General features: G+C 38.8%; 1 protein-coding gene and 1 long non-coding RNA gene across 3 annotated transcripts in view; one reads left to right on the top strand and one right to left on the bottom strand.

Moving 5' to 3' along the window:
* The window catches only part of LOC114890387, a 38574-nt gene extending 35222 nt beyond the window's left edge, over window positions 1–3352 (bottom strand). For both annotated transcript variants that reach the window (XR_003792272.1, XR_003792273.1), the window contains exon 1: window positions 3304–3352. This is a non-coding gene — a long non-coding RNA (uncharacterized LOC114890387). The remainder of the gene's footprint in view (window positions 1–3303) is intronic.
* The window catches only part of GBE1 (1,4-alpha-glucan branching enzyme 1), a 297920-nt gene continuing 275834 nt past the window's right edge, over window positions 3011–25096 (top strand). Inside the window, exon 1 of the mRNA XM_029213759.1 lies at window positions 3011–3335. Within this exon, the coding sequence (XP_029069592.1) occupies window positions 3184–3335 (152 nt within the window). The 5' untranslated portion in view covers window positions 3011–3183. The remainder of the gene's footprint in view (window positions 3336–25096) is intronic.

The raw sequence follows: 25096 nt of genomic DNA, 5'->3' as shown, positions 1-25096 counted from the left end.
AGGTATGGGGAAGGCAAAGTCAACAACTCTAGGTTGAGGTTTTGCCATGTAAGTATGGTAAGGATACAAGATAGTTAATAACACTGGCAAGTTTCATGGGTAGTGGAATCCAGGATGGGTAGCAAAGGAAAATGTGGCAGACATGATTATCCATCCTGCTTTTCCATGTCAGTTGAATCACCATTTTATCGAGATGTTGGGCAGCAATGCAGTAAGGGAAGGTGGACCCAATTCAAGCAGTGAATCACAATTAATTTAAACCAAGCATGGTAGTCATAGTCCTCTATGTCAGTGGTGTAGGGGTGGGTATGTGACCTAGCTCTAGCCAAAGAGCTATGAAGGAGTTTTCCCTTAGGCAAAGATGCACGGTATAAACATTTTCCTTTCCTTTAAATGTGGCCTTATGAAGAAGTGCCGCTTAGAGCTGTGGCAGCCATTTTATAACAATGAGGAGACAAAATTGAGGTCAAAGCCTACATAATGAGGAAATGAAAGAACCAAGGAACCTGGGTTATCAATGACATTATTAAAGATAAAAGGGTTATTATCACTCTGTTCTTTCTGGAATTTCTCCTTTGTCTTCTCAGAAACCACATTCTCCTTTATCATCACTGCTGGTTTTTATTTAAAGTTACTTACTTTCTACTTCTCTCTCTAGAGTTTGGTCACAGATCTCTGTTTTTCTTTTTTTTCTCCTAGTAATTTTCAACAGGGGATATCTGTTAGTTTTAAAGAGTATATTTCATATTATTTATACTTTAAAAGTTCTTTTTTGGTATTTTAAAAACACCTTTACTGTGCTATAATCCACATGCCATGCACCTACTTAAAGTGTACAATTCCAATAGTTTTGAGTCTAGCCACAGAGCTCTGCAACCACGACCACAATCAATTCTAGAAAATTATCATCACCCCTAAAAGAAACCCTCTCCCCATTAGCAGTCATTCTCTATTTCCTTCAGCCCTGGGAAACCAATACTCTACTTTCTGTCTCTACAGATTTACCTATTCTGTGAGCTTTATGACACCTGGGACTTGTATTATTCATCACTAATCCCCAGTACCTAGGAAACTGGCTGGCTCATGGGATTTCAATGAATACTTTTTCAATAGTGAACAAGGTAGAATGGGTCCCTGCTCTCTTGGAGTTTACATTCTAAAGTGGGAGATCAATAAATAAAAGACAAAGAGATACACAAATTTTGTTAACTGTTGCATAGGAGAGAAGATATTGAGATATTTAGATAGTGGAATTAGAGGCTTCTCAGAGATGAGTTGACATTTATGGTGAGCCCTCAATGAATGCTGGGAAGGAAACAGCTATGGGAAGTGAACTCTCAATAGAGAGAAGGGCAAGTAAAGTCTCAGAGGCTACAAAGTGCTTAGTGAGTTTCAGGAAAGTCAGTGTGACTACAGAATAGTAAAGCCAGAGAATGATAAGCAGTGGAAAGGTAGACAGGGACCAGATTATGGAAGTCTTGTTAGGGAAGAGTAGGGAGTTTATTTTTAACTCCAGGTGAACCAAGCATGCCATTTAGGTTGTATGATTTATTCCTTGCATAGAGCCTTATGGTTCAAACTGTGCTTCCAACCTGCAGAGGCAGCATCACCCCTGAGCTTGTTAAAATTACAGAATATGAGGCACCACTCAGAACTGAAAGTATGTTCTTTTAACAAGATCCCTAGGTGATTCATATGCACATTAAAGCTTGAGAAACACTAGAGAATGGATTGGAGGTGAAAAAGAGAAAGGGGAAACCCTTAGATGTGTTAGTCCAAATGAGAGAGGAAGGCTGCCTGCATTAAGAGTGACAGCAGAAAGGATGAGAAGACTGACTTAGGGTATGTCTTGGAGATACTTGGTTTAGGACTCAACCAGCTAAACACAGATTTCAATAAGCAGGATTTATGAGAAAAGTTTAGGATTGGAGATACAGGTCTGTGGGTCTATTGGGTATCCTGCTTCTGAGTTTCAACTGTTGTTTTATAATTTACAAATGTTTGCATGTTGTCATCTTTATGGGAAATAAGACATGCCTTTCTGAAGGTTTTCCAAGTCCTCCACTCTTTCACTTTGAGGCCCTCTGTTCCTAGATATCTTTCATGAAGTCCTTATTAACTCCTTCACAAAAAATGTTTTGAACATTTTAAAATTCAAGGTCCATGACTGATCAACACGTCCTTCTCCATAGCCCCTTGGACTGTCCACACCTCGAACTTAACTGGGACAGATATACTCCAAGCCTCTCCAGTTTCTAAGTACAAAGTAGCTTGGAAACTCCTGCGTTGCTGGGTCCAATTGTCTCGGTGCACAATTCTGTACTCTTAAAAAAGGATCTGTGAGCTAGAAACCCGTCAGTTAATGGGAATGAAAGAATATAAGTTCCAAGTGGGGTAGACTACCTAACGACCCCCATTCTTAGGCCTTATCACTTCATTAGTAAGTGGCACAGCTGAATTCTAATGCTCTTCCCTGTACCGTTTGTCTCATTAAGAATAGTTTAATTGTTGAAAAGATTGTTTACAGCAATTATTTTAAAAGTCAAAAGGGCCTTTTTCTTTCTGAGGTTATGGGGAATGGTAAAAGTTTTCATAATTCCAATTCTCAGTCGTTGGTAACCCAGAGAATAACACCAGAACACCAGAATATCTCTGGGACGATTACAGGATTCTCTCAGAACTTAAAGAAAAGTCCCTTCCAAGAAAACCATATATCCATTTGAAGGGCATGCCGCCAGTGAGACTTGTTCAAAGAAAGAAAAGCTGGGGGGGTTGGGGAGTGGCACGGCGGTTCTCCGCAGCCAAGAATGGGTCAGGGTAAGAGAGATCAAGGCTGAGCGAAGTCCGCTCAAGACCGCCTCCTAGGGTGCCCTGGGCACCGGGGCAGAGACGCGGGGGGAGGAAGGGGCAGGTCTCCGCGGCCTCCCTGTGCGAGCCGCGTGAGTAGGCGGAGAGGCCTGGCGCCTCCTCCCCTCTCGGGACGTGCGTCCGGGGATCACTCCGGGTCCTGCTCCTCCCTGCCGGCGGGGGGAGAAGGGGGACAGGCGGCCGTCCTCTCCGGCTATAAAGGGACTGGCCCTCCCACGGCTTGCCTCGGCTCGCCTGGGCGTCCTCCCGGCTAGAGCTCCCGCTCCCCCTCCACTCGACCCTCTCGGGCCTCGGCTACTCGGGCTGCGGCGGAAGATGGCGGCTCCGGCGGGTCACCCGGCTTGGGAGGCTCGGTCCGAATACTCTGAGGAGGCGCTGGCCGCTGCCTTAGCGGACGTGCCCGAACTAGCCCGACTTCTAGAGATAGACCCGTACCTGAAGCCCTTCGCTCCGGACTTCCAGCGCAGGTACAGCCCCACCTTGGTGCTGTCCCCCGCCCCCCCCCCCCCCCCCCCCCCCCCCCCCCACAGAACCCAGCAGCCCGCCGGCTGGGAACGCCTGTTGGCTCTCGGACGTGCGGGCCCCGCCCCTCGCCGGCGCCACCGCCGCCGTCCCCGCCCCCCACCTTGGTGGTAGCAACTTCCGGGCTTGGGCTACGAGTTGAGTCCGGTAATTGGGTTGAATGGCTTCCGGAGTTGTGGGTTGACAGCTCTTGTCGCCGGACTAGAGGCAGAAGCGCTGAATAAACTTTCCTCATCCCTTTCCCCTCCCTTCGAATCGGCAGTTTTGCACCACTGGGTGTGTGCTTTGGCTGTCAGCACCAGTTTCGTCAGGTGCTGGTGCGGAGTTAGGCAACTGCACTTCAGGTTTTCTGACCCTTCGACGGACCAGAGTGGTCCTGTGAACTAGCGTGTGCATAACACCTCACCTGTGTAATTGCGCTTTTAAAGCCGTCTCGCTTATTTTATAGCAAATACTGTGATTTTATATAGGATTCTTTCAGGCAGTTTTTCTTTCTTTATTAATATTCTCCCTCTCAGAGAAGATTAAGCTTATCTTGGTCTTTGTTTTTTACCCCTTGGGCCATCATTGACGAGTACTAACCCGTGTTTGGCATTGCCATCCTGAAGCTGGAGAAAGGCGAGGAAAGCCAGACTTCTAGAGGCCCACTTAGTATGCTTTACTTTTAGCTTGTCTCCTATGATGCTGAAGTTGCTAGGATAATAATTGCAGTAGTCAGCTGAACTTAAAAGGTATAATTTTTAAGACTAAAATAGTTGTTATGCTAGTTATAGTAGTTATATTTGTGAGATAAGCACATTGTGATTTAATGGTTTCTGCCCTTTTAGCAGAGCCACTTGAAAATTACCATGGCAACAGAATACCTAGTCACAGTTTCAAGTAATAGAAAACTTCTAGTAGTTACCTGGCAAGAAGCAGCATTGGGGGTAATGAAACACGGTTGATTTGGAGTTTGGGAAAATAAAAGGCTTAGGTTGATGACCTGGCATTGTCACTTATTACCTGTACTCAATTCAGCAACTGTTTATTAAGGGTTCTTTAGGAACAAAAAGTAAGGGACACAAAGTTGAATACAACACTTCATTCCAGAGCTTGTATATCCTAATGCATGGGTCCTCAAAGGAGTCACCTTGAGCTGTTGCTAAATTAATCAGATGTTGGGCCTTTATGTAAGTCATTCGGGGAGCAGCCTTGTGAAATTGCCTTCAGTGTTTACAGTATGTGCTTTCAAAGAAATTTAGTGTATAATCTTCATTGTTCAGGATTGGATTTGATTTAGAAATAGTAAAAAATTTTAGAGCAAAAGATGGTGATCCAACTTTTTTGATGACACTCATTTACTTGGATGCTTTGTAAAATGACACGTAAGACATTTCTAAAAGCAGAGTTGTGGAAGTGTTTTGTCTCCATTTCTCCCCTCTCTGTTTTAAAAAAATGATTACAAGTAGACAAACCTCCCTTGTTAAGTGTTTCTTTCATGTAATTCACTTCAGCTCCATTGGGATTGAAGCAGTTTTGATCCTCTTTCATGGTTTGTCAGAACTAATGAGAGGGACAAAGGCCGGAATAAAGAAGTGGGAGCACTCCAGTGTTCTTGATGAAAAGGCTGGTCCAGTGGGTCCTTGTGCCTCACTCTGACCTGGATTCTACTTCTGGCCTTGGTTCTGAGTAATTGCCATTTTCCAGCACACATGTTCCCTTTAGGCATATCAAATAGTAATTTGGCATTTGGCAGCAGTAACTTTTACTGTTAGCATTTGAAGAATAAAAGAATTTCTCCTTCCTTAAGTGTGGTCCTGATTACTTTTCCTGTTTTCCGTTCATTTCTAATAACCCACTTAGGCAGTGTGTCTTTGGCCTAACACAAATATACAACCAGTCAAACGTAGATGCAAAGTATGCTTACTAAGGAGTGAAGAAAATTTAGGGTACAAATAACAACAGCATAATGGTGATAGGGGAGGCGGTTTCTCATTGATGGACTGTCTTATTCTTTCCCAAACACTGTGTCTTCATTAGAAATTAATTATGTACCTTTGTTCTTGTTTACCTTTTCTGTAACTGTAGGAATGTTGAATCAAGCGTGAGGGTTAGTGAATTACTCCGTGCCATAAAATAAAAATTAGACATTAGCGTGGGTGACAGGCCCTGTGATGTCTCATTGATTACCTCCTAAGATAGGATTTTCCTCTTGGCTTTCCTGCTTTTTTCACCTGTTATTTGTGCTGCAATTAGTTGCTGTATCATAATTCCAACATCGTAGTGTTTTAAAAAAAATATTATTTGTCCCCATGCTACATGTCAGCATGAGTCAGGCTCTCCTCATGGCAATCATTCAAGGATCTAGGCTGATGAAGTCATCATTTTGAAACATGCTTCTACAGTGGCAGGGGCAAGGAACAGAGAACATTTTGAACTAGGCACTATTTCTTACAGCTTTTGCCTAGCAATCAGCCACTTATGCTGATACACATATTGGCCAGTGTAAGTCAAATGTGACTTATCGACCACGTGGGTGGAAGAGAAAACTGACATTTGTGAACAGGAGGATGAACAACACAGTTACAGTAACACTTGTCTATACCCTCTGTTTATATAGTAACTTTTACATATGTTATAGTATTTAATTTAACCCTAATAACAAAACTACAAGGTAGGAAGGGTGGGTATTTTTGTTTTTCCTGTTTTACAGATGAAGAATCCGAGATTCGGTTGTGATGAGTTGTTCACATGGCTTGCTGCAGCTGGGATTAATCTTTCTTTAATAAAACTGTTTCAGCAAATTCACAAAAAATGACTTCTTGGTAATTTAGTGAATACCTCTTTCTTTCTCTTTACTTCTAGCATTGGACATCTTGGACCACTTATTAGATCCTTGAAGCCATGATGTGTACTCTTGCTTTTCTTCCATTATCTCTGGTGGTTTCTCCTCAGCCTCTTTCAGACCATTAATATAAGAGATTCTCAGGGCTCTTCCCTAGGTTCCTTTATGTATTTCTGTTTTATACACATACTTCCCCTAAGTATTCTCATCCATCCCATGAATTCCATCTATGTACTGAGGCTGCCCACATCTGCCTTCACCCTAAATCTCCCCTGGTCTTAGTCTCCTGGTCTTATTTATAAATATCTGCATTTTGATGTACTGTAAGTATAAAACTCAATGTGTATAAAACTGAACTTAGGGTTTTTCATCCCAAGCCTGATTGTCCTTTTATACCTTATCTCAGTGTGTGTTATCCTCCTCTACCAACTACTCAAGCCTAAAACTTAAGACTTATCCTTAATTACTCCTCTCCCCTTCTTTTTATCTCTAAGTCTAGTCAGTAGTAGCTCCTAACTACTTTTCAAGTATATGCCACACTGTATTCCTACTGCTCTTCTGCTACTCAAGTTGCTAGCATCTCTAGCCTGGTTTATAAAAACAGCCTCACAGTTCTCCCTTTTCAAATCTTCTCAACAATTCCATGGCTTTTAAGGTACAGTGTAGTCTCTTTCTTGTGACCTACAAAACTCTGTATTATCTGGTTCCTGTCTACCTTTTTAGCCTCATCTTTGGATCGTCCTTCTCACTCTGTACCACCTAATCAGAAGGGGGCTAAGTGTAAAGAGGTAGCTAGGATGTCTGGGGGCTATTCTATAAGGGGCACTAAAATATCACTAGAATAAATTGGAAACATGATACCTATTTTACACATGTAGTCCTTTCTTAAATATTGAAGATTTTCATTTTTTATTTTGTGTAGGCTTGTGAGAAGTAAGGAGTCTAGAAGGATCACTGAGTAAAAGGCAGGAGAGGTCAAGAACTAGAAACATTTTCTGATCTTTACCAGAAGAATGATGCTTTTGGCTTAGTAGAAATGAATTAAAAAGGGAACCCATTTCTATATTTAATTTTTATTAATAGAAAATAATTTTTCTCTACCCCATAAAATAGATCTTTACCAAATGTTTAAAGAAGATCAATTTGAAGTGTGCCAGAATATTATCCAGTCTTGGATGCCACCTGTTTTGGTCTAGCCATGGGTCCAGCTATGGCTTTTGTACATGTTATTTCTTCTGCTTGATGCATACTTTGCTTCTGTCTTGTTAGTGCTTGTACGTACTTCAGGACACAGCCTAGAGATGTATTAAATGCCTTCCCTGGGTTCATCCCATCCTCACACCTTCTTCGCACCTCTTACCCACCACCTTGAAAACCTGTATTGTAAGGGTGATCATCAATAATCATGTAGTTGTCTTTCTGCTCTTTTGTATCTCCCACTAGGTTATTTGCTCCTAGGGGTAGGCACATTGTCTGTGTTGTTTGCTCACTGTTATATTCTCAGTCTGTAAAACTGTACCTGGCCTACAGGAAACGGTACACTGTTTGAATGAATAGATGACTGAATGAATGTCTTTTGACTTTTGTTTTTCTCTTTTCTACACCAGTAAGTCTCAGGTAAGCTCACCTTAAGCTAAAAATGTTAGGGATACTAGGATGGACAGAAGGAGAAGAAGCAGTAGTTGTCAGGAGTTATGTGTGGTAGTCTCGGGTAGGGGAGTGTATGTTCAAGGAAAAAGCTAAAAATAACCAGAGAAAATAAAGAAATTTGTTATTAATTAGATATTTCCATATTCCACAGAGACTAAGGGTTTAATCACTGAAGGAATATTCAGTTTGAAGAGAGCCTCAGGTCAAATTGCATGCTCAAGAATAGGAAGACAGGTTTTTGTGAGCTCAAGTGTGTTAAGTATCACAATTACAGTGAACATCTCTATTTTGTTAGAAATGAAAATAGCTTTTACACTGGTATCTAATCAGAATTAGAATGTTTAGATTTCATGTAATAGCAACCACACCAAAAACTGATTCTCGTGGTGCAGAAATTTTATATTGTAGTTGAATGGTGCACTTTTCTCTCAGTGCCTGGCCAAGTTGTAGGCTCTGAAGAAAGTCAAATGTCAATGATTCTAGAAGGCAAAGAAGAATCCAAAAATTATAAGTCATACCTGGCCTGCTCTTCTGTACTAGGAGCAGATTCCTTTGCGCCTTGCAGCTGAGGTCTGTACTAACTCCAGAGTCACTCCTGAATTCTTTACAGTGATGGGCAAGAGGCTGTGACCTCTTCTCATTTTCAAACTGCCTTAAAATGACTCCATGGAGCATTTGGTTTAGTTTAGGCTCTGGTGCCTACTGCACCATCTCCTGAGAAATGACTGTGTGTGGTAACTTCTTAGAGGATTCAGTTCATCTCCCACCAGGCTGGCCCTAGTTAGTCAGTGAGATGATAACACAGACCCTGTGAAATGTGCTATCGTTTTAGATTGATAAGCATATCATGCTGCTGCTATTTAAAACCATGTGTAAAACTTCAATTATACATTTATAGATATTAAAGGAAAATATGAAAGGGTTTTCAGTGGAGAGAATTGCTGCTCTCAGCTACCTTTCATTCTAAAGTAACTTTACTGTTTTACAGAAGAGTAGATTCTCTTCATGTAGTGATGTCCACTCATCAGTGATACTCACTACTGTTTAGAATCCAGGTCTTTTTTTGTGTGTGTGTGCTCAAGATCCAAGAGCAGCCCCTGTTCTGTTTTGTGTTCAGGGTAGCAAGAACCTAGTACATCAACAGAAGGCAAAATTCCACATTAAACACACGTTGTTATACAATCTACATTCATTAATTTATTATACAATTGACATTAAGTTATGCTGACTTACCTGATCGATTTTTGATGTTTAAAAGATAATAGCTGAGATCCTAAGTTTAGCTTCTTCACATGTGAAATGGAAAAAAAAAAAAAAAACATGGCTGAGTGTCCATGTTGCAAAGCACAAGAGCAAGATGAAGCTTGAATTTTAGCTGTCGTAAATGCTAAACAGCTTCGAATTTGAGGGCAACTTAGTCAACCTCTGTGAACCTCAGTTTCTTTTTTTGAAAAATATGGATTGGACCCACCTTATAGGGGTTTCTTGAGGATGAGGAATATATGTAAAGATATCGCTTCTTTAATCCTGTATCCTGAAATAAACCATCAGATAAATAACCTGACTGGAAATTCCCCACAACTCTTCATTTTGCTGCTTAACAGCATCTTTACTTTAAGGGGTTCCTTCTCTTTCCTAGTAGTGCATTTGTGTGAATGAGGTGAGGAGGTGGTAATTTTAATCATAATCTAGTGGAGAAAGAAAAGAATATGTTTAAATTTTGATCTTTAATTTGGACAGGAAATGATAAGGCAGTTGCCAGTTTACTACAAGCTGAAGGCAAGATGAATTCTGGGACGTAATGAGTACAAAGCTCCCTTTATTGAGAGAGGTAAATGCTACCCTGCAGAAACCCCAAATCACTCTTCTCTTGATCTTCCGTTTCTGTCTTTTCTCTTCTTTCATCTGACTGCTAAGTGTTCATGTTCTTGGACATCAAACAGCTGCAGGGATTTTCTTCCTCCTGAACTCTGGCTGCTTGGAGGAATGGTCATACCGAGTTTACTAATAGCAGGAATGACTTTGAAAATAAGAAGAAAAAATACATAATAGCAGCTTAGAAGTTTACAAATGAAAGAATTATCTAGTGGAGTCTGAACTTATGGTCTATTAATAAGAAAAAAAATTTAAATCCCATGTCTTGCCTTGTCTTTTTTATCCTCTCTTTTTTTATTTGATGATTTCAGTTCTTTTCAGTATGTCTGAATTTGCAATGAGACACATAAAACAAAGGAGCGGAATACTCATGTGTATTTTAGTAGATCCATTGAAGGATAAATTACAATTAAACAGTTTCTGGGTATGTGCTCTAGGTCTGTAATCTAAAATGTGATAATCAGGGCTTCCCTGGTGGCGCAGTGGTTGAGAGTCTGCCTGCCGATGCAGGGGATGCAGGTTCGTGCCCCGGTCCGGGAGGATCCCGCATGCTGCGGAGCGGCTGGGCCCGTGAGCCGTGGCCGCTGGGCCTGCGCGTCCGGAGCCTGTGCTCTGCAACGGGAGAGGCCACAACAGTGAGAGGCCCGCGTACCGCAAAACAAAACAAAACAAAATCAGTTACGCGTTTAGGTGTACGTAACAGAAACCGAACATACCCTCAAAGAACGGAAAATCCCGCAAACTGTGAGTTATGGAAATAGAGGTTTGTATTTCTCACAAAGAAAGTGGGGGTAAGTGGTTTGGGCCTTAGCATTGACTCATCATTTACCTTTTGGTTCTACTATCCTTAACATATGGTCTTGATTCTAACGTTTAGAAGATGGCTGGGCATATCTAGGGCCCATATCTGTCTTCCTAGTAGGAGTACAAGCTAACTCACTATGTCCATTTTAGCCAAGCATAAATTAGTTTACTTGTAAACTCCATCTCATTCTTTCAGTTTACAAATTTTTCATCAGAGCTGTCCCATGGCATGGCCATCCTTAGCTGAAAGTGAGCCTGCATAATCAAGGCTTTCAGTTGTACGCGTATCTTCCTGAGAGATGCCTTTTTGTCTCATCTGTCACAGCTTGCCTGGGCTCTTTCCTTTGCTCCAATGAGGCGACAATGTCTGGCTAAAGATAAAAAGTCCCAGTGATACCATGTTGTAGTTCCCCAATATCATAGCTGTGTACAAATCTTTCTGAGCAGAATCCAGGCATTTCCACTTCTGAGAGAAGTCTTCAGCCACATCCCTCAGTATCACCAAACTCTGGGGCATGGCTTTCACTTTGCTCTACCTTGTATTTCTGGATTTCTGTATTTCTCTGGATTCTTTTCTTGGGACAAATACAGACACTTTTGCTTGCTCTAGTCCAAAATGAGCCTGTCTCGTTTCGCTTCAGCCCCCTGGCCCAACGATTTGGGGAGCACCTCTGTCTTCTCTTTTTAATTTCATAGATATTTTACTCTTAAAAATAGGAAGTTTTGAGAGGAAATGAGTTTTTCAGTTACTACTAATCTTTTTCATGTTCTCTTGGGCTCATTCAAAAATGATCTGCTGGGCTTCCCTGGTGGCGCAGTGGTTGAGAGTCCGCCTGCTGATGCCGGGGACACGGGTTCGTGCCCCGGTCCGGGAAGATCCCACATGCCACGGAGCGGATAGGCCCGTGAGCCATGGCCGCTGAGCCTGCGTGTCCGGAGCCTGTGCTCCGCAACGGGAGAGGCCACAACAGTGAGAGGCCCGCGTACCGCAAAAGAAAAAAAAAAAAAAAAAGATCTGCTTTATTTTTAAGTTATTTGGAGAATATTGTATTTGTGGGGTTAGAAAGAAGAAAAGAACTAAAATAAAGATGACAGTTGATGCTCAGTCTTTAAAACATGAATTGTCTTTTGTTACCTAACTACATGCAAGTTTATGGGCTTTCACATTATACTTTTTTATTCTTTTAAAAGATTAAGATGTGTAAGCTTTGTTCTTCAGAACATACCTGCCACAGACTTACCACATAAATATAAGATTTTATCATCACAGAGAAGCCCAGTATTTCATCTTTGACAGTAGACCAAAGAACAATTTGTGGAAGAATGGGATTCCTCTTTTTTTCCTCTTTTGACTGTGAAGACAGCATAATGATTCCTCTTTGATGTCTGAATAGATCAATAATGTGTGTGGGGTCATATTAGTTTCTTTTTTTCCTAAGAGGTTATAGGTCTATTATCCATGATCATTTTAGGCTACTGTTTGGAGGACATGAGTAACTAATGTGTGAGTTACCATTGATTTTTCACTGTTTTACAATCTTTTCTCAAGAGGATTGGTTATTATTCCAGGATTCTAGAGATTCACAAAAAAATTCATATTCATCATTTCCAAGCATTTTTTCCCCCTCCAGTTCTCATTTTTCAGCATTAACAATCTCTCGTATTTTTGTTTGCTTATTTGTGCATTTTTTTGTTTACATGTGGGGGTCTTCCATCCCCTTGACCATTTCAGTTGGCAGTGCTCTTTTGGTTGTGCAAGTTGTGCTTGCTAGTGAAGCACAGCAGCGTAGTGAAGCGAATGGATCTCTTTTTGTTCAGTTCCCTCAAATGCCTTTTACTGAAAACTATCTGCTATCCATGCAGTATTAGGGAAACCTCTACTCACAAATTCAACACATAAGCAGGAAATACAGAGAAACAAGAGTGTTATCAAAACTGAAGTTTGGTTGTAGCAGGTTTAAGGTACCTTTAGAGGACATTAAAAAATATAGTGAATTTAGAGAATTGCAAATTGTGTTAGACTAGATTTAAAAAATTATTTTGAAATAATTATAAACTACAGGAAGTTGCAAAAATAGTACAGAGAAGGCCCCTGTACTATTAGCCAAGCTTGCCCCAGTGGTAATATCTTGCTTAACTGTAGGGCAGTTTCAAAACCAGGAAATTGACATTGATACACTCTGCAGACCTTATTCAGTTTTCAACAGTCTTTCCTTGCACTTCTTTGCAGTTTTATCACAAGTATATATTAATGTAACTGCCACTACAGTGAAGATACAGAACCATTCCATCACCACAAAGGAATTCTGAATTCCTTTATACTTATACTATTCCCACTCCCTCTATCCCTAAACTCTGGGAATTACTGATCTGTTTTACATTTCTATAATATTTTTTCATTTTTTGAATGTTATATAAATTAAATCAGCGAATATGTAATCTTTGAAGATTGGCTTTTAAAAAAAAATTTATTGGGGTATAGTTGATTTACAATGTTGTGTTAGTTTCAGGTGTACAGCAAAGTGAATCTGTTATACATATACATATATCCACTCTGTTTTAGATTCTTCCCCATATAGGCCATTGCAGAGTACTGAGTTCCATGTGCTATACAGTAGGTCCTTACTAGTTACCTATTTTATACATAGTAGTGTGTTTGTGTCAATCCCAATCTCCCAATTTATCCCTCTCCCCCTTACCACACACAAACCTGCCCCCCCCAACCCCGTAACCATAAGTTTATTTTCTATATCTGTCACTCTATTGCTGTTTTGTAGATAAATTCATGTGTACCCTTTTTTAAGATTCCACATACAAGTGATATCATATGATATTTGTCTTTCTCTTTCTGACTTCACTTAGTATGATAATCTCTAGGTCCATCCATGTTGCTGCAAATGGCATTATTTCGTTCTTTTTTTATGGCTGAGTAATATTCCACTGTATATATGTACCACATGTTCTTTATCCATTCCTTTGTTGATGGACATTTAGGTTGCTTCCATGTCCTGGCTATTGTAAATAGTGCTGCAGTGAACATTGGGGTGCATGTATCTTTTCAAATTATGGTTTTCTCTGGTTATATGCCCAGGAGTGGGATTGCTGGATCATATAGTAGCTCTATTTTTAGTTTTTTAAGGAATCTGCATACTGTTCTCCATAATGGCTGTACCAGTTTACATTCCCGCCAACAGTATAGGAGGGTTCCCTTTTCTCTACACCCTCTCCAGCATGGATTGGCTTTTTTTTTTTTTTTTTCACTCAGTATATGCCTTTGAGATCTATTCAAATTGCATATATCAATAGTTCATTCCTTTTTGTTACTGAATACTATTCCATTGAATGGATGTGCCACAGTTTATCCATTCACCTGTTGAAGGACATTTGGATTGTTTCCAGTTTTTGGCTATTAAAAATATTGCAGTGAAGCTATGTTTATTATATATAGGTGTTAATTCTTTGGGAGAAGTTCCTAGAAGTGTAATTTTGGGGTCCTATGACACATGTGTGTTTAGTTTTGTATGAAATTGCTAAACTGTTTTTCATGGTATCTGTACCATTTTGCATTCCCAAATGTATGAGGGATCTATCTTATCTGCATCCTTCCCAGCATTTGGTAATACATTTCTTAAAGTGTTAGCTGTTATAATAAGTGTGTAGTGATAAGCCAATGTGGTTTTAATTTGCATTTTTCTTATAGCTAATTATGTTGAAAGTCTTTTACAGTGTTATTTGACATCTTTATATCCTCTTTGGTGAAATGTTCAGTTCATGTCTTTTGTCCATTTTCTAACTGGATTGATTTTTTTTACCTTTGAGTTTTGAGATTTCTTTACATATTCTAGATGCAAGTCCTTTGTCAGATATATTTTGAAATTAATTAATTAATTTTATTTTATTTTGTCTTTTTTAGCTGTGTTGGGTCTTCGTTGCTGCGTGTAGGCTTTTCTCTGGTTGCGGCGAGCAGGGGCTACTCTTCGTTGCGGTGTGCAGGCTTCTCATTGTGGTGGCTTCTCTTGTTGTGGAGCACAGGCTCTAGGCATGCAGGTTTCAGTAGTTGTGGCACACGGGTTCAGTAGCTGTGGCTCACGGGCTCTAGAGCTCAGGCTCAGTAGTTGTGGTGCATGGGCTTAGTTGCTCTGGAGCATGTGGGATCTTCCTGGAGCAGGGCTTGAACCTGTGTCCCCTTCATTGGCAGGTGGATTCTTAACCACTGCACCACCAGGGAAGCCCCACTCTGTCAGATATTTGTTTTGCAAATATTTTATCCTAGTCTGTAGCTTGCCTTTTCATCTTCTTAACAGGGTCTTTCATAGAACAAATGTTTTAAATTTTGATGAAATTTATTGATTTTTTTTGTGGTATGGTTTATACTTTTGTTGTCATGTATAAGAGCTCTTTGTCTAGCTCTAGGATCTGAAGATTTCCTCTAATGTTTTCTCCTCGAAGTTTTATTGTTTTACATTTTACATATACGTCTATGATCCATTTTGAGTTAATTTTTGCTTAAGGTTTAAGTTGAAGGTTTTTTTTTTATTGTCTAAGGATATTTGATTTTTTTTAAAGATCATAAACTATGACAGATTTATATTGGGGAGCCACCTGATCAAAATAAAAAATAACCCTTTAGTCAAGTCTCACTGAAATATATGAACAATGACAATTTTTATGTATACTATAGATTATTGAAAGCAGTGGGAACTAATTAACCTGTCAGTTTTCTTATTTCTAATATCTTATTTTAACTTTTGGTTATTATCATAAAGCAGCCTTTCAAACTTCAGGAAGCTGGAGAAAAATATTTGTGAAAGATACAATAACTTATTTTCAAGTAGTTACTTGAGAGTTTTTCTGGTTTGTAATTTATATGTTTTTATCATGTTATAGCATTATTTTATTGATTTGTATTCTAAACATATATAGATATTAATCTATACAGATTGAATTTGTAACTTTAATTTGACTTTCCAAGGTTTTTCTTATTTCATGTCTTCTACTTAGAACCTACTCATTTGTTAGTATCATATATTCTTCAGTTCTACATTATTAAAAATATTGCTTTGAAAAATAATATTTTATTCATTCAGTGTGTCTGTTTACTTGACTTAAATGACAGGTAAATCTCCAAAAACTTTTCATGTTATACTCTCATTTGTAGAAATGAGTTTTTTAAATCTTAACAAAGGTAATGCTAATATTTCCCAAGATTAGTTGCTTTTTATCTAACTGAAGTTAGCCTTTGGTTTTATTTCAGTCTTAATATTTACTTTGATGTTTGTCAGGATTCATTGTGCTATTAATAATTAGAAATCTGAGCATATCAATTTCCAAACAAGTGGTTAGATGTTATGAGATGAAAGTTGTTAGTACATGTATTTGGCAAAATTTGGAAAATTTACCCACTTTAAACAGAAAAGTAAAGTGGAACTTTTGAGGACTTGTTCATTCTTCAGTGATTACTAGCTATGATGGGTCTGAGGTCCTAAACATCCAAAAGAGACTTCTGACAACTCTACTGATAATAAATCATCATCATCATCACAATAACAATTTTTATTCCAATGTATGTAAACATCATTTTACGTGCATTGGGTCTGAGATTCTGCATTTTTAAGAAGCTCCCAGGTGATGCCGATGCTGCTGTTTCCCAGATGATGTTTTGAGGAGCAAGGCATGGCATCATCCCAACTTCAGTTCAAAACTGAGTTAGTGCATTAATTTTGTACTCTCTGGCATTCCTATATGGTAACAATGAGAAATCAGAAAGAGAAATTAAGGAAACACTCCCATTTACCATCGGAACATAGAGAATAAAATACCTAGGGGGCTTCCCTGGTGGCACAGTGGTTGAGAGTCTGCCTGCCGATGCAGGGGACACGGGTTCGTGCCCCGGTGCAGGAAGATCCCACATGCCGTGGAGCGGCTGGGCCCATGAGCCATGGCCGCTGAGCCTGCGCTCCACAACGGGAGAGGCCACAGCAGTGAGAGGCCCGCATACCGCAAAAAAAAAAAAACAAAAAAAACAAAAAAAAACCTAAGGATAAACCTACCTAAGGAGGTAAAAGACTTGTACTCAGAAAACTATAAACACTGATGAAAGAAATCAAAGGTGACATAAACAGATGGAGAAATATACCATGTTCTTGGAATGGAAGAATAAATATTGTGAAAATGACTGTACTACCCAAATCAATCTACAGATTCAATGCAATCCCTATCAAACTACCAGTGGCATTCTTCACAGAATTAGAACAAAAAATTTTACAATTCGTATGGAAACACAAAAGACCCCAAACAGCCAAAGCAATCTTGAAAAAGAAAAATGGAGCTGGAGGAATCAGACTCCCTGACTTCAAACTATATACTACAAAGCTACAGCAATCAAGACAGTATGGTACTAGCACAAAAGCAGAAATATAGATCAGTGGTACAGTATAGAAAGCCCAGAGATAAACCCACACACATATGGTGACGTAATTTACGACAAAGGAGGCAAGAACATACAATAGAGAAAAGACAGCCTGTTCAATAAGTGGTGCTGGGAAAACTGAACAGCTACATGTAAAAGAATGAAATTAGAACACTCCCTAATACCATACACAAAAATAAACTCAAAATGGATTAAAGACCTAAATGTAAGGCCAGACACTATAAAGCTCGTAGAGGAAAACATAGGCAGAACACTCTATGACATAAATCACAACAAGATCCTTTTTGACCCACCTCCTAGAGAAATGGAAATAAAAACAAAAATAAACAAATGGGACCTAATGCAACTTAAAATCTTTTGCACAGCAAAGGAAACCATAAACAAGACAAAAAGACAATGCTCAGAATGGGAGAAAATATTTGCAAATTAAGCAACTGACAAAGGATTAATCTCCAAAATTTACAAGCAGCTCAGGAAGCTCAATATCAAAAAAACAAACAACCCAATCCAAAAATGGGCAGAAGACCTAAATAGACATTTCTCCAAAGAAGATGTACAAATTTCCAACAAACACATGAAAGGATGCTCAACATCACTAATCATTAGAGAAATGCAAATCAAAACCACAATGAGTATCACCTCACACCAATCAGAATGGCCATCATCAAAAAGTCTACAAACAGTAAATGCTGGAGAGGGTGTGGAGAAATGGGAACCCTCTTGTCCTGTTGGTGGCAATGTAAATTGATATAGCCACTATGGAGAACAGTATGTTGGTTCCTTAAAAAACTAAAAATATAACTACCATACGACCCAGTAATCCACTACTGGGCATATACCCTGGGAAAACCATAATTCAAAAAGAGTCATGTACTACAGTGTTCATTGCAGCTCTATTTACAATAGCCAGGACCTGAAAGCAACCTGTGTCCATTGACAGATGAATGGATAAAGAAGATGTGGCACATATTTACAATGGAATATTACTCAGCCATAAAGAGAAATGAAATTGAGTTATTTGTAGTGAGGTGGGTGGACGTAGAGTCTGTCATACAGAGTGAAGTAAGTCAGAAAGAGCAAAACAAATACCATATGCTAACACATATATATGGAATCTAAAAAAAAAAAAAAAAGGTTCTGAAGAACCTAGGGGCAGAATAGGAATAAAGATGCAGATGTAGAGAATGGGCTTGAGGACACAGGGAGTGGGAAGGGTAAGCTGGGATGAAGTGAGAGACTGGCATGGACATATATACACTACCAAATGTGAAATAGATAGCTAATGAGAAGCAGCTGCATAGCACAGGGAGATCAGCTCAGTGTTTTGTGACCACCTAGAGGGGTGGCATATGAAGGGTTGGAGGGAGACGCAAGAGGGAGGAGATATGGGGATGTATGTATATGTATAGCTGATTCACTTTGTTATACAGCAGAAACTAACACACCATTGTAAAGCAATTATACTCCAGTAAAGATGTTAAAAAACAATAAGAAAAATAAGAAAAAACAAACAATTCAATTAAAAAATGGGCAGAAGACCTAAATAGACATCTCTCCAAAGAAGACTTACACATGGGCAAGAGGCACATGAAAGGATGCTCAGCATCACTAATTATTAGAGAAATGCAAATCAAAACTACAATGAGGGGCTTCCCTGATGGCGCAGTGGTTGAGAGTCCGCCTGCCGATGCAGGGGACACGGGTTCGTGCCCCGGTCCGGGAAGATCCCACATGCCGTGGAGCGGCTGGGCCTGTGAGCCATGGCCGCTGAGCCTGCGCTTCCGGAGCCTGTGCTCCGCAACGGGAGAGGCCACAACAGTGAGAGGCCCGCGTACCGAAAAAAAAAAAAAACTACAATGAGGAGGTATCGCCTCACACCAGTTAGAGTGGGCATTTTCTAAAAATCTTGAAACAATAAGTGCTGGAAAGGGTGTGGTGAAAAGGGAACCCTCCTGCACTGTTGATGGGAATGTAAATTGTTACCGCCACTATGGAGAACAGTATGGAGGTTCCTTAAAAACTAAAAATATAACTACCATATGACCCAGCAATCCCACTACTGGGCATATACCCTGAGAAAACCATAATTCAAAAAGAGACATGTACTCCAATGTTCATTGCAGCACTATTTACAATAGCCAGAACATGGAACCAACCTAAATATCCATTGACAGATGAATAGATAAAGCAGATGTGGCACATATATACAATGGAATATTACTCAGCCATAAAAAGAAATGAAATTGAGTTATTTGTAGTGAGGTGAATGGACCTGTCATACAGAGTAAAGTAAGTCAGAAAGAGAAAAGCAAATATGCTAACACATATATATGGAATCTAAAAAAATAAAAATAAAAAATGGTACTGATGAACCTAGTGCCAGGGCAGGAATGAAGACGTAGACATAGAGAATGGACTTGAGGACATGGGGGATGTGGAGGGGGAAGCTGGGGAAAGTGAGAGTAGCATCGACATATATACACCACCGATTGTAAAATAGGTAGTAGGAAGTAGCAGCATAGCATAGGGATATCACCTTGGTGCTTTGAGATGACCTAGTGTGGTGGGATAGGGAGGGTGGGAGGGAGGCTCAAGAGGGAGGGGATACGTGGATATATGTATGCATATGGCTGATTCACTTTGTTGTACAACAGAAACTAACACAGTATTGTGAAGCAATTATATCCCAATAAAGATCTATAAACAAAGAAACTGAGTTAGTAATGGGCCAAATTAGTTATAAGTAAATATTCTAATTTTTTAAGAATAATAATCCATATATACCAGTATAGTTAACCATATCATTTAAGTTTTTAATGGTCACATGATTTTCTAACTTATTTTGGCTAAAAGTGGTTTTATTTTATTATCAAAGTTACTTTTCTTACATCTTCACTGTTTCACTGTTGCATATGGGTCTTTAGGATAATATATAGAAGGTGATCACATAGGAAAAATTATTCTCCACATATGTTGTTCCAGGGTATACATGGGCATCTGAGTTACAGGCTGTCAGCATAATTTGCTATTTAACAAACCAATTTTTGACATCGTCTTTGTCTCAGGCATTTTTCTATGTGATAGCAGAACAAATATAAGATAGGCTTCCTACTCGATGGGAGCTCTAATTGGGGAGATTACAAGTAAACACAATTATAGTAGATATTTGTGCATAAAATTCATTGTAAGACAGATAAAAGCATGTCTTATTCTGCTAAGGAAGGGGAGTATATAGCACAAAGGAGTTCATTTGAATTGCCTTAAATTCTTAAAATTATTTCTTTATAAAGGGAAGACTGAGTCTTGAAGGATGTGGACAAATTCTATGAGACTCTTTTTTGGAAAGAGTCAAAGGATATGATAGCTGAGATATTAATCTTTATTAAAACTACAGTTGGCCTTCCGATTCTTGGGTTCCACTTCTGAGGATTCAACCAGCCATGGCTCGAAAATATTCGGGAATAAAAAATTCCAGAAAGTTCCAGAAAGCAAAACTTGAACTTGCCTTGCACTAGCAACTATTTACGTAGCATTTACATTGTATTTACAAGTATTTACATAACATTTACATTGTATTAGGTATTATAAATAATCTAGAGGTGATTTAAAGTATATGGGAGGATGTGGGGTGGTGGTGGGATGAATTGGGAGATTGGGATTGACATATATACACTAATATGTATAAAACAGATAACTAATTAGAACCTGCTATATAAAAAAATAAATAAAATAAAATTCAAAGAAAAAATAAAGTATATAGGAGGATGTGTGTAGGTTGTATGCAAATATTACATGCTATGCCATTTTATATAAAGGACTTGAGCATCCATGGGCTTAAATATCTGCATCAGTCCTGGAACCAATCCCCCATGGATACTGAGGGATGACTGCATAACAAGTTATAATTTGATTTGACACGTTTTTTGTTGCTTTTAAGTGGAAGTTTATTTTGCAAAAATGGTTCATTTGCAAAATGTTCTTGTGTAAGAATTGCCACATTGTGTAAGAACTGAACCCTCTAAAATAGTTTATAAATCATATTTGATAACATATCAGTATGTTTCTTTATACCAGATAAGCTCCTTTTGGAAGGGATTGTGGACTATTTTTTGAGGCAATGAGGCAGTTCCTGCGTAAGCTAAGGATACCTATTCCTGAATGAGTCAGGGGGACATTCTGATGAGTATCACCCAGTCAGGAAGGTTGCAGAAATGCAAATGAACACTGAATGACTCCACCTGACCCCCCACTAAATGTCTCACCTAGATCATCATTATCCACTAGAAATATAATATGAGCCATATATGTAATTAAAAATTTTCTATTTGCCACATTAAAAAAGGTACAAAGAAACAGATAAAATTATTTTTTGTAATATATACTATTTAATCCAGTGTATTCAAAATATTGCTGTTTCAGCATTAAAAAATTACTGAGATATTTTACATTTGTTTTTCATACTAAGTCTTTGGAATCTGATGTGTATTTTGCATTTACAGCACATCTCATTTGGGACTAGCCATATTTCAAGTGCTCAGTAACCACGTGGCTAGTGGCTACCCTATTAGAGAGTGCAGCCTTAGATTGTATGTTTCAAAGAGGAGCTTTTACGGTAAGAGGTGGCATGACCCATAAAGACATTGAAGGGGAAGATTAAGGAGGGAGAAAGGTACAGTCAGCCCTGTGTTCATTATTACAGAAGCAAGTAGACCTGGAGAGATTCTGATTTTGCCTGAGAGAGGGAGTCAGAAATTATTGACTGGTGACTTTTTTTATGCTTGAAAAAAGATAAATGGATGGTGTCTTAAATGTAGATATGGAGATATGCCACATACTTAATTAACCTGGGGGTGTCTAGGTAGCCACGTTCCCCAGATTATTTGGCATGGCTTGTCCACCTTGCCCTATTCGTTTAGGTGATTCTTATTTGTGTCATATTTTCATATGCTAAATGCATTACTTCTGTCCCATGACAAACAGCACAAACAAACATAAAACAAAACAAAAACCTGTGTCAGCCAAAGTAAATCTAGTCTTTCTTGATAAAGTAACTGAGATCAGGTGGCTGGTCTATGCTCTGATAGTCCTAGACCTTTTGGGATATGCCAACCTCACTTTGACTCAGCCCAAGTTACAGCTGTTCCTAATTTCCTTGTCCCAAGAATCTTGCTTATGTGTAGTGACTCATTATGACTTGCATTATTCCTGAGTTGCTCTCTGCTTATAAAGGAGGAGGGTTGGAAGGATTGTTCTTCAAACTAATGACAATATTGTGAGTGTGTGTGTGTGTGTGCACGAACACATATATGTTTTGTGTTTTATGCCCTTTTCTTCACGACTTGCTTTAATTTCCTCTAAATCATAGTTTCTTCAGCATTTATACTTTTCATTCATTTTGCACCTACTCACTTTGAATACTTAATAGTTACCCTTATAATAATAGCAAAAGCATTACTGTTTATTAAAGTATTTGCCCTCGTGAGTGGTCAGTCAGATTCTTCTTGTGGAATACTCTTTTCCTTCTCACTCCAGTCTTGTGTTTTCCACACTGTAGCTGCTCAGAACATGCTGACTCACCCAGCATCCCTGGGATGCTGGATTTTGAATTTAAGAAGAGAAGAATATATTTATGGAACACATTATTGTCTTTCAGTGTTTTCCATAGAGCTTAGAGTAGAGGTTTGCACTCAAAGTGTGCTTTGCAAATAGATATTGACTGGGAGTCTAGTCCGGCTTGTTCTGTGATATTAGAAATATAGAAATATTTATGACCATAGTTGTTGGAGGGTCTCTAGAAATGTTTGAAAGTAATTCTTCTATCATGTAGTGGCCTGTGGTGGGCAAAACCTTTCTCACATACAGCTTAACCTTTCTTGTGTCTAATACTACTTGTGAAGAAGATTGTAATTTGTGCATTGTGCTTTTATCAGGTTGCTGTTCCCAATGCAGCTAGCGTAATTTTTCATTTCCTAGCAGTCCTTGGGCAATTCTGTTTAACATGCTTTCTATTTCAAAGCACTCTCCTATTTAAAAAACTTCTTTTGCCTCAGGCCCAGCATGCTTTTCCAGCCAGGCCACTAGTAATTTCTATCCTTGCTGGCTTCATTCACCGTCACTGTTAACATTCTATATGAATGTGCTAGGAATGTCTTTTTTTGTGTGTTTACTGCATAGCAATGCTGAGATGCCAGTGCCTTCTATTTGTTGATTTTACTGTGGTTCACAAAATTATTATTTCACTTTTATACTAAGGAGATGACATACCTTGTTTTTGTTTCAAATCTGTTTTAGTTTTCTAGATTGTAAGCCAGACTTCGCTTTCTTAATGAATAGAATTCTAACTTTCCACCTGAGCTTTTAAAGTCATCCACAGAATTTTCTTGAACAACAGTATTCACGCTAGAATAAGAGATTGTTTTACTTTTACAGATAAATAAAAGATATTCAGTTTCATTTAATAGGCAGCAAATTCCTTTTTAAGGTAGTATCTTAACAGTGAATGAAACAAATTACCTGGATTGCCTTCCCAAATGATCATGAATTAGGCTTGATTTTTGCTTGAGGTAAGACAGCATTCTAACCTGAGGCTCTTGAAGCTGCTTTTGGTTCTGAATTCTGTAAAAAGGAAATACTCTTGAGGGATTTAGGTTTTTAATGGGGAAAGTCTGGTAAACAGAGGTATACGAGAGAAAGCCATTGTTCTCTTATCATTAGCCAATAATGGCTTACACTGAGGTAGAGTTTGAAACGTTTATAATAATATGAAGGCTTTCAAGAGATTCTAGAATTATATATATAGAGAGATTTAGGGTTAAAATAAAATTAGAACTCTGGCCATGCTATAAATATGTATTATACATTTGTATATATCATATATATGTGTGCGTTTGTGTGTGTATAAAAATGGCTTTTATATCATGTCTTGTCAGAGTTGAAATAAAAGTTTTCCCATTCATTGTGCTGATATCTGTTTACAAACATGGCAGAAAATGGGAATTTTCCTCTCTTTGAGGTAGTCAGCATAGTGTTAAAAATGAGAAAGGAAGAATACTTCTTTTTTGGGTTATGGTTTGCATTTTAGATTTCATTGCTGTTCCTCTCAACTTCCATCTGTGTTGACATTTGGGAATATTGTCGTTGCTCTTTCTCAAGTGTAGTGGAAAAGCTTAAAACAGAATATACACTTTTAAATACAACCGAGGCTCTATCACATCGTGATTCACTCTAGGTCTGAATACTTTTTCTTTGGCTTAAAAAAAGAAATCAAACATTTTATTGAACGAAATATTTCTCAAACTTGTAATGCTACTGATTATTATACATTATTAGCAATCATTTTTGTACTAATGCAAAGTTCAGGCTGAAAACACAATGATAATATTAAACTTTTAGGCACTTAAATTTTATGGCATCAAGACAATCTTTTCATATAGATATATTGTTAATTTCTATTTATTAATGCCATTGTGGTTTTATTTTATTTTACTCTGCTGTTTGATTAAGGTTCAGTTTTATCCTAGGAAATAGTAGCAATGTGAATAAGCCACAAAAAGCCAGATTGGGTTGCTGTATGACTTTCGTTGATTTTATGCTCTATTTTTTTTAACTAACTGCATCCTAGTCACTTGGCATTTTCTGTGTGTGTTTGTGTGTGTGTGTGTCTGTGTGTGAGATATCTTAACTGAATAATGGGTGGCCTGGACCTCTATCCAGTGACTAGTCAGGTTTGTCTGGTTGATTCCTGCTTTGGTCAGTTTGTACTGCTATAACAGAGTACCATAGATTGGGTGGCTTAAACCGCAGAAATTTACTTCTCACAGTTCTGGAGGCTGGAAAGGTCAAGATCAAGGCACTAACAGATTCAGTGGTGAGAACACTCTTCCTGGTTTGGAGATGTCTGTCATCTCCTTGTATTCGCACCTGGCAGAGAGAGGAGAGGGAGAGAGGAAGCAAGCTCTCTCCAGTCTCTTCTTATAAGGAAAGTAATCCTATTTGTGAGGGCTCCACTCTCCTGACCTAATCACATCACAAAGGCTCCACCTCCTGATGCCATCACACTGGGGTTAGGATTTCAACATATGAATTTGGGCGGCACACAAACATTCAGTCTTTAATGGTTCTCT

The sequence above is a fragment of the Monodon monoceros genome, unplaced genomic scaffold (assembly GCF_005190385.1).
Source record: "Monodon monoceros isolate NGI ecotype Baffin Bay Population unplaced genomic scaffold, NGI_Narwhal_1 Super_Scaffold_11, whole genome shotgun sequence".
Lineage (NCBI taxonomy): Eukaryota > Metazoa > Chordata > Mammalia > Artiodactyla > Monodontidae > Monodon > Monodon monoceros.
This window is presented reverse-complemented; position numbering and strand designations above follow the sequence as displayed.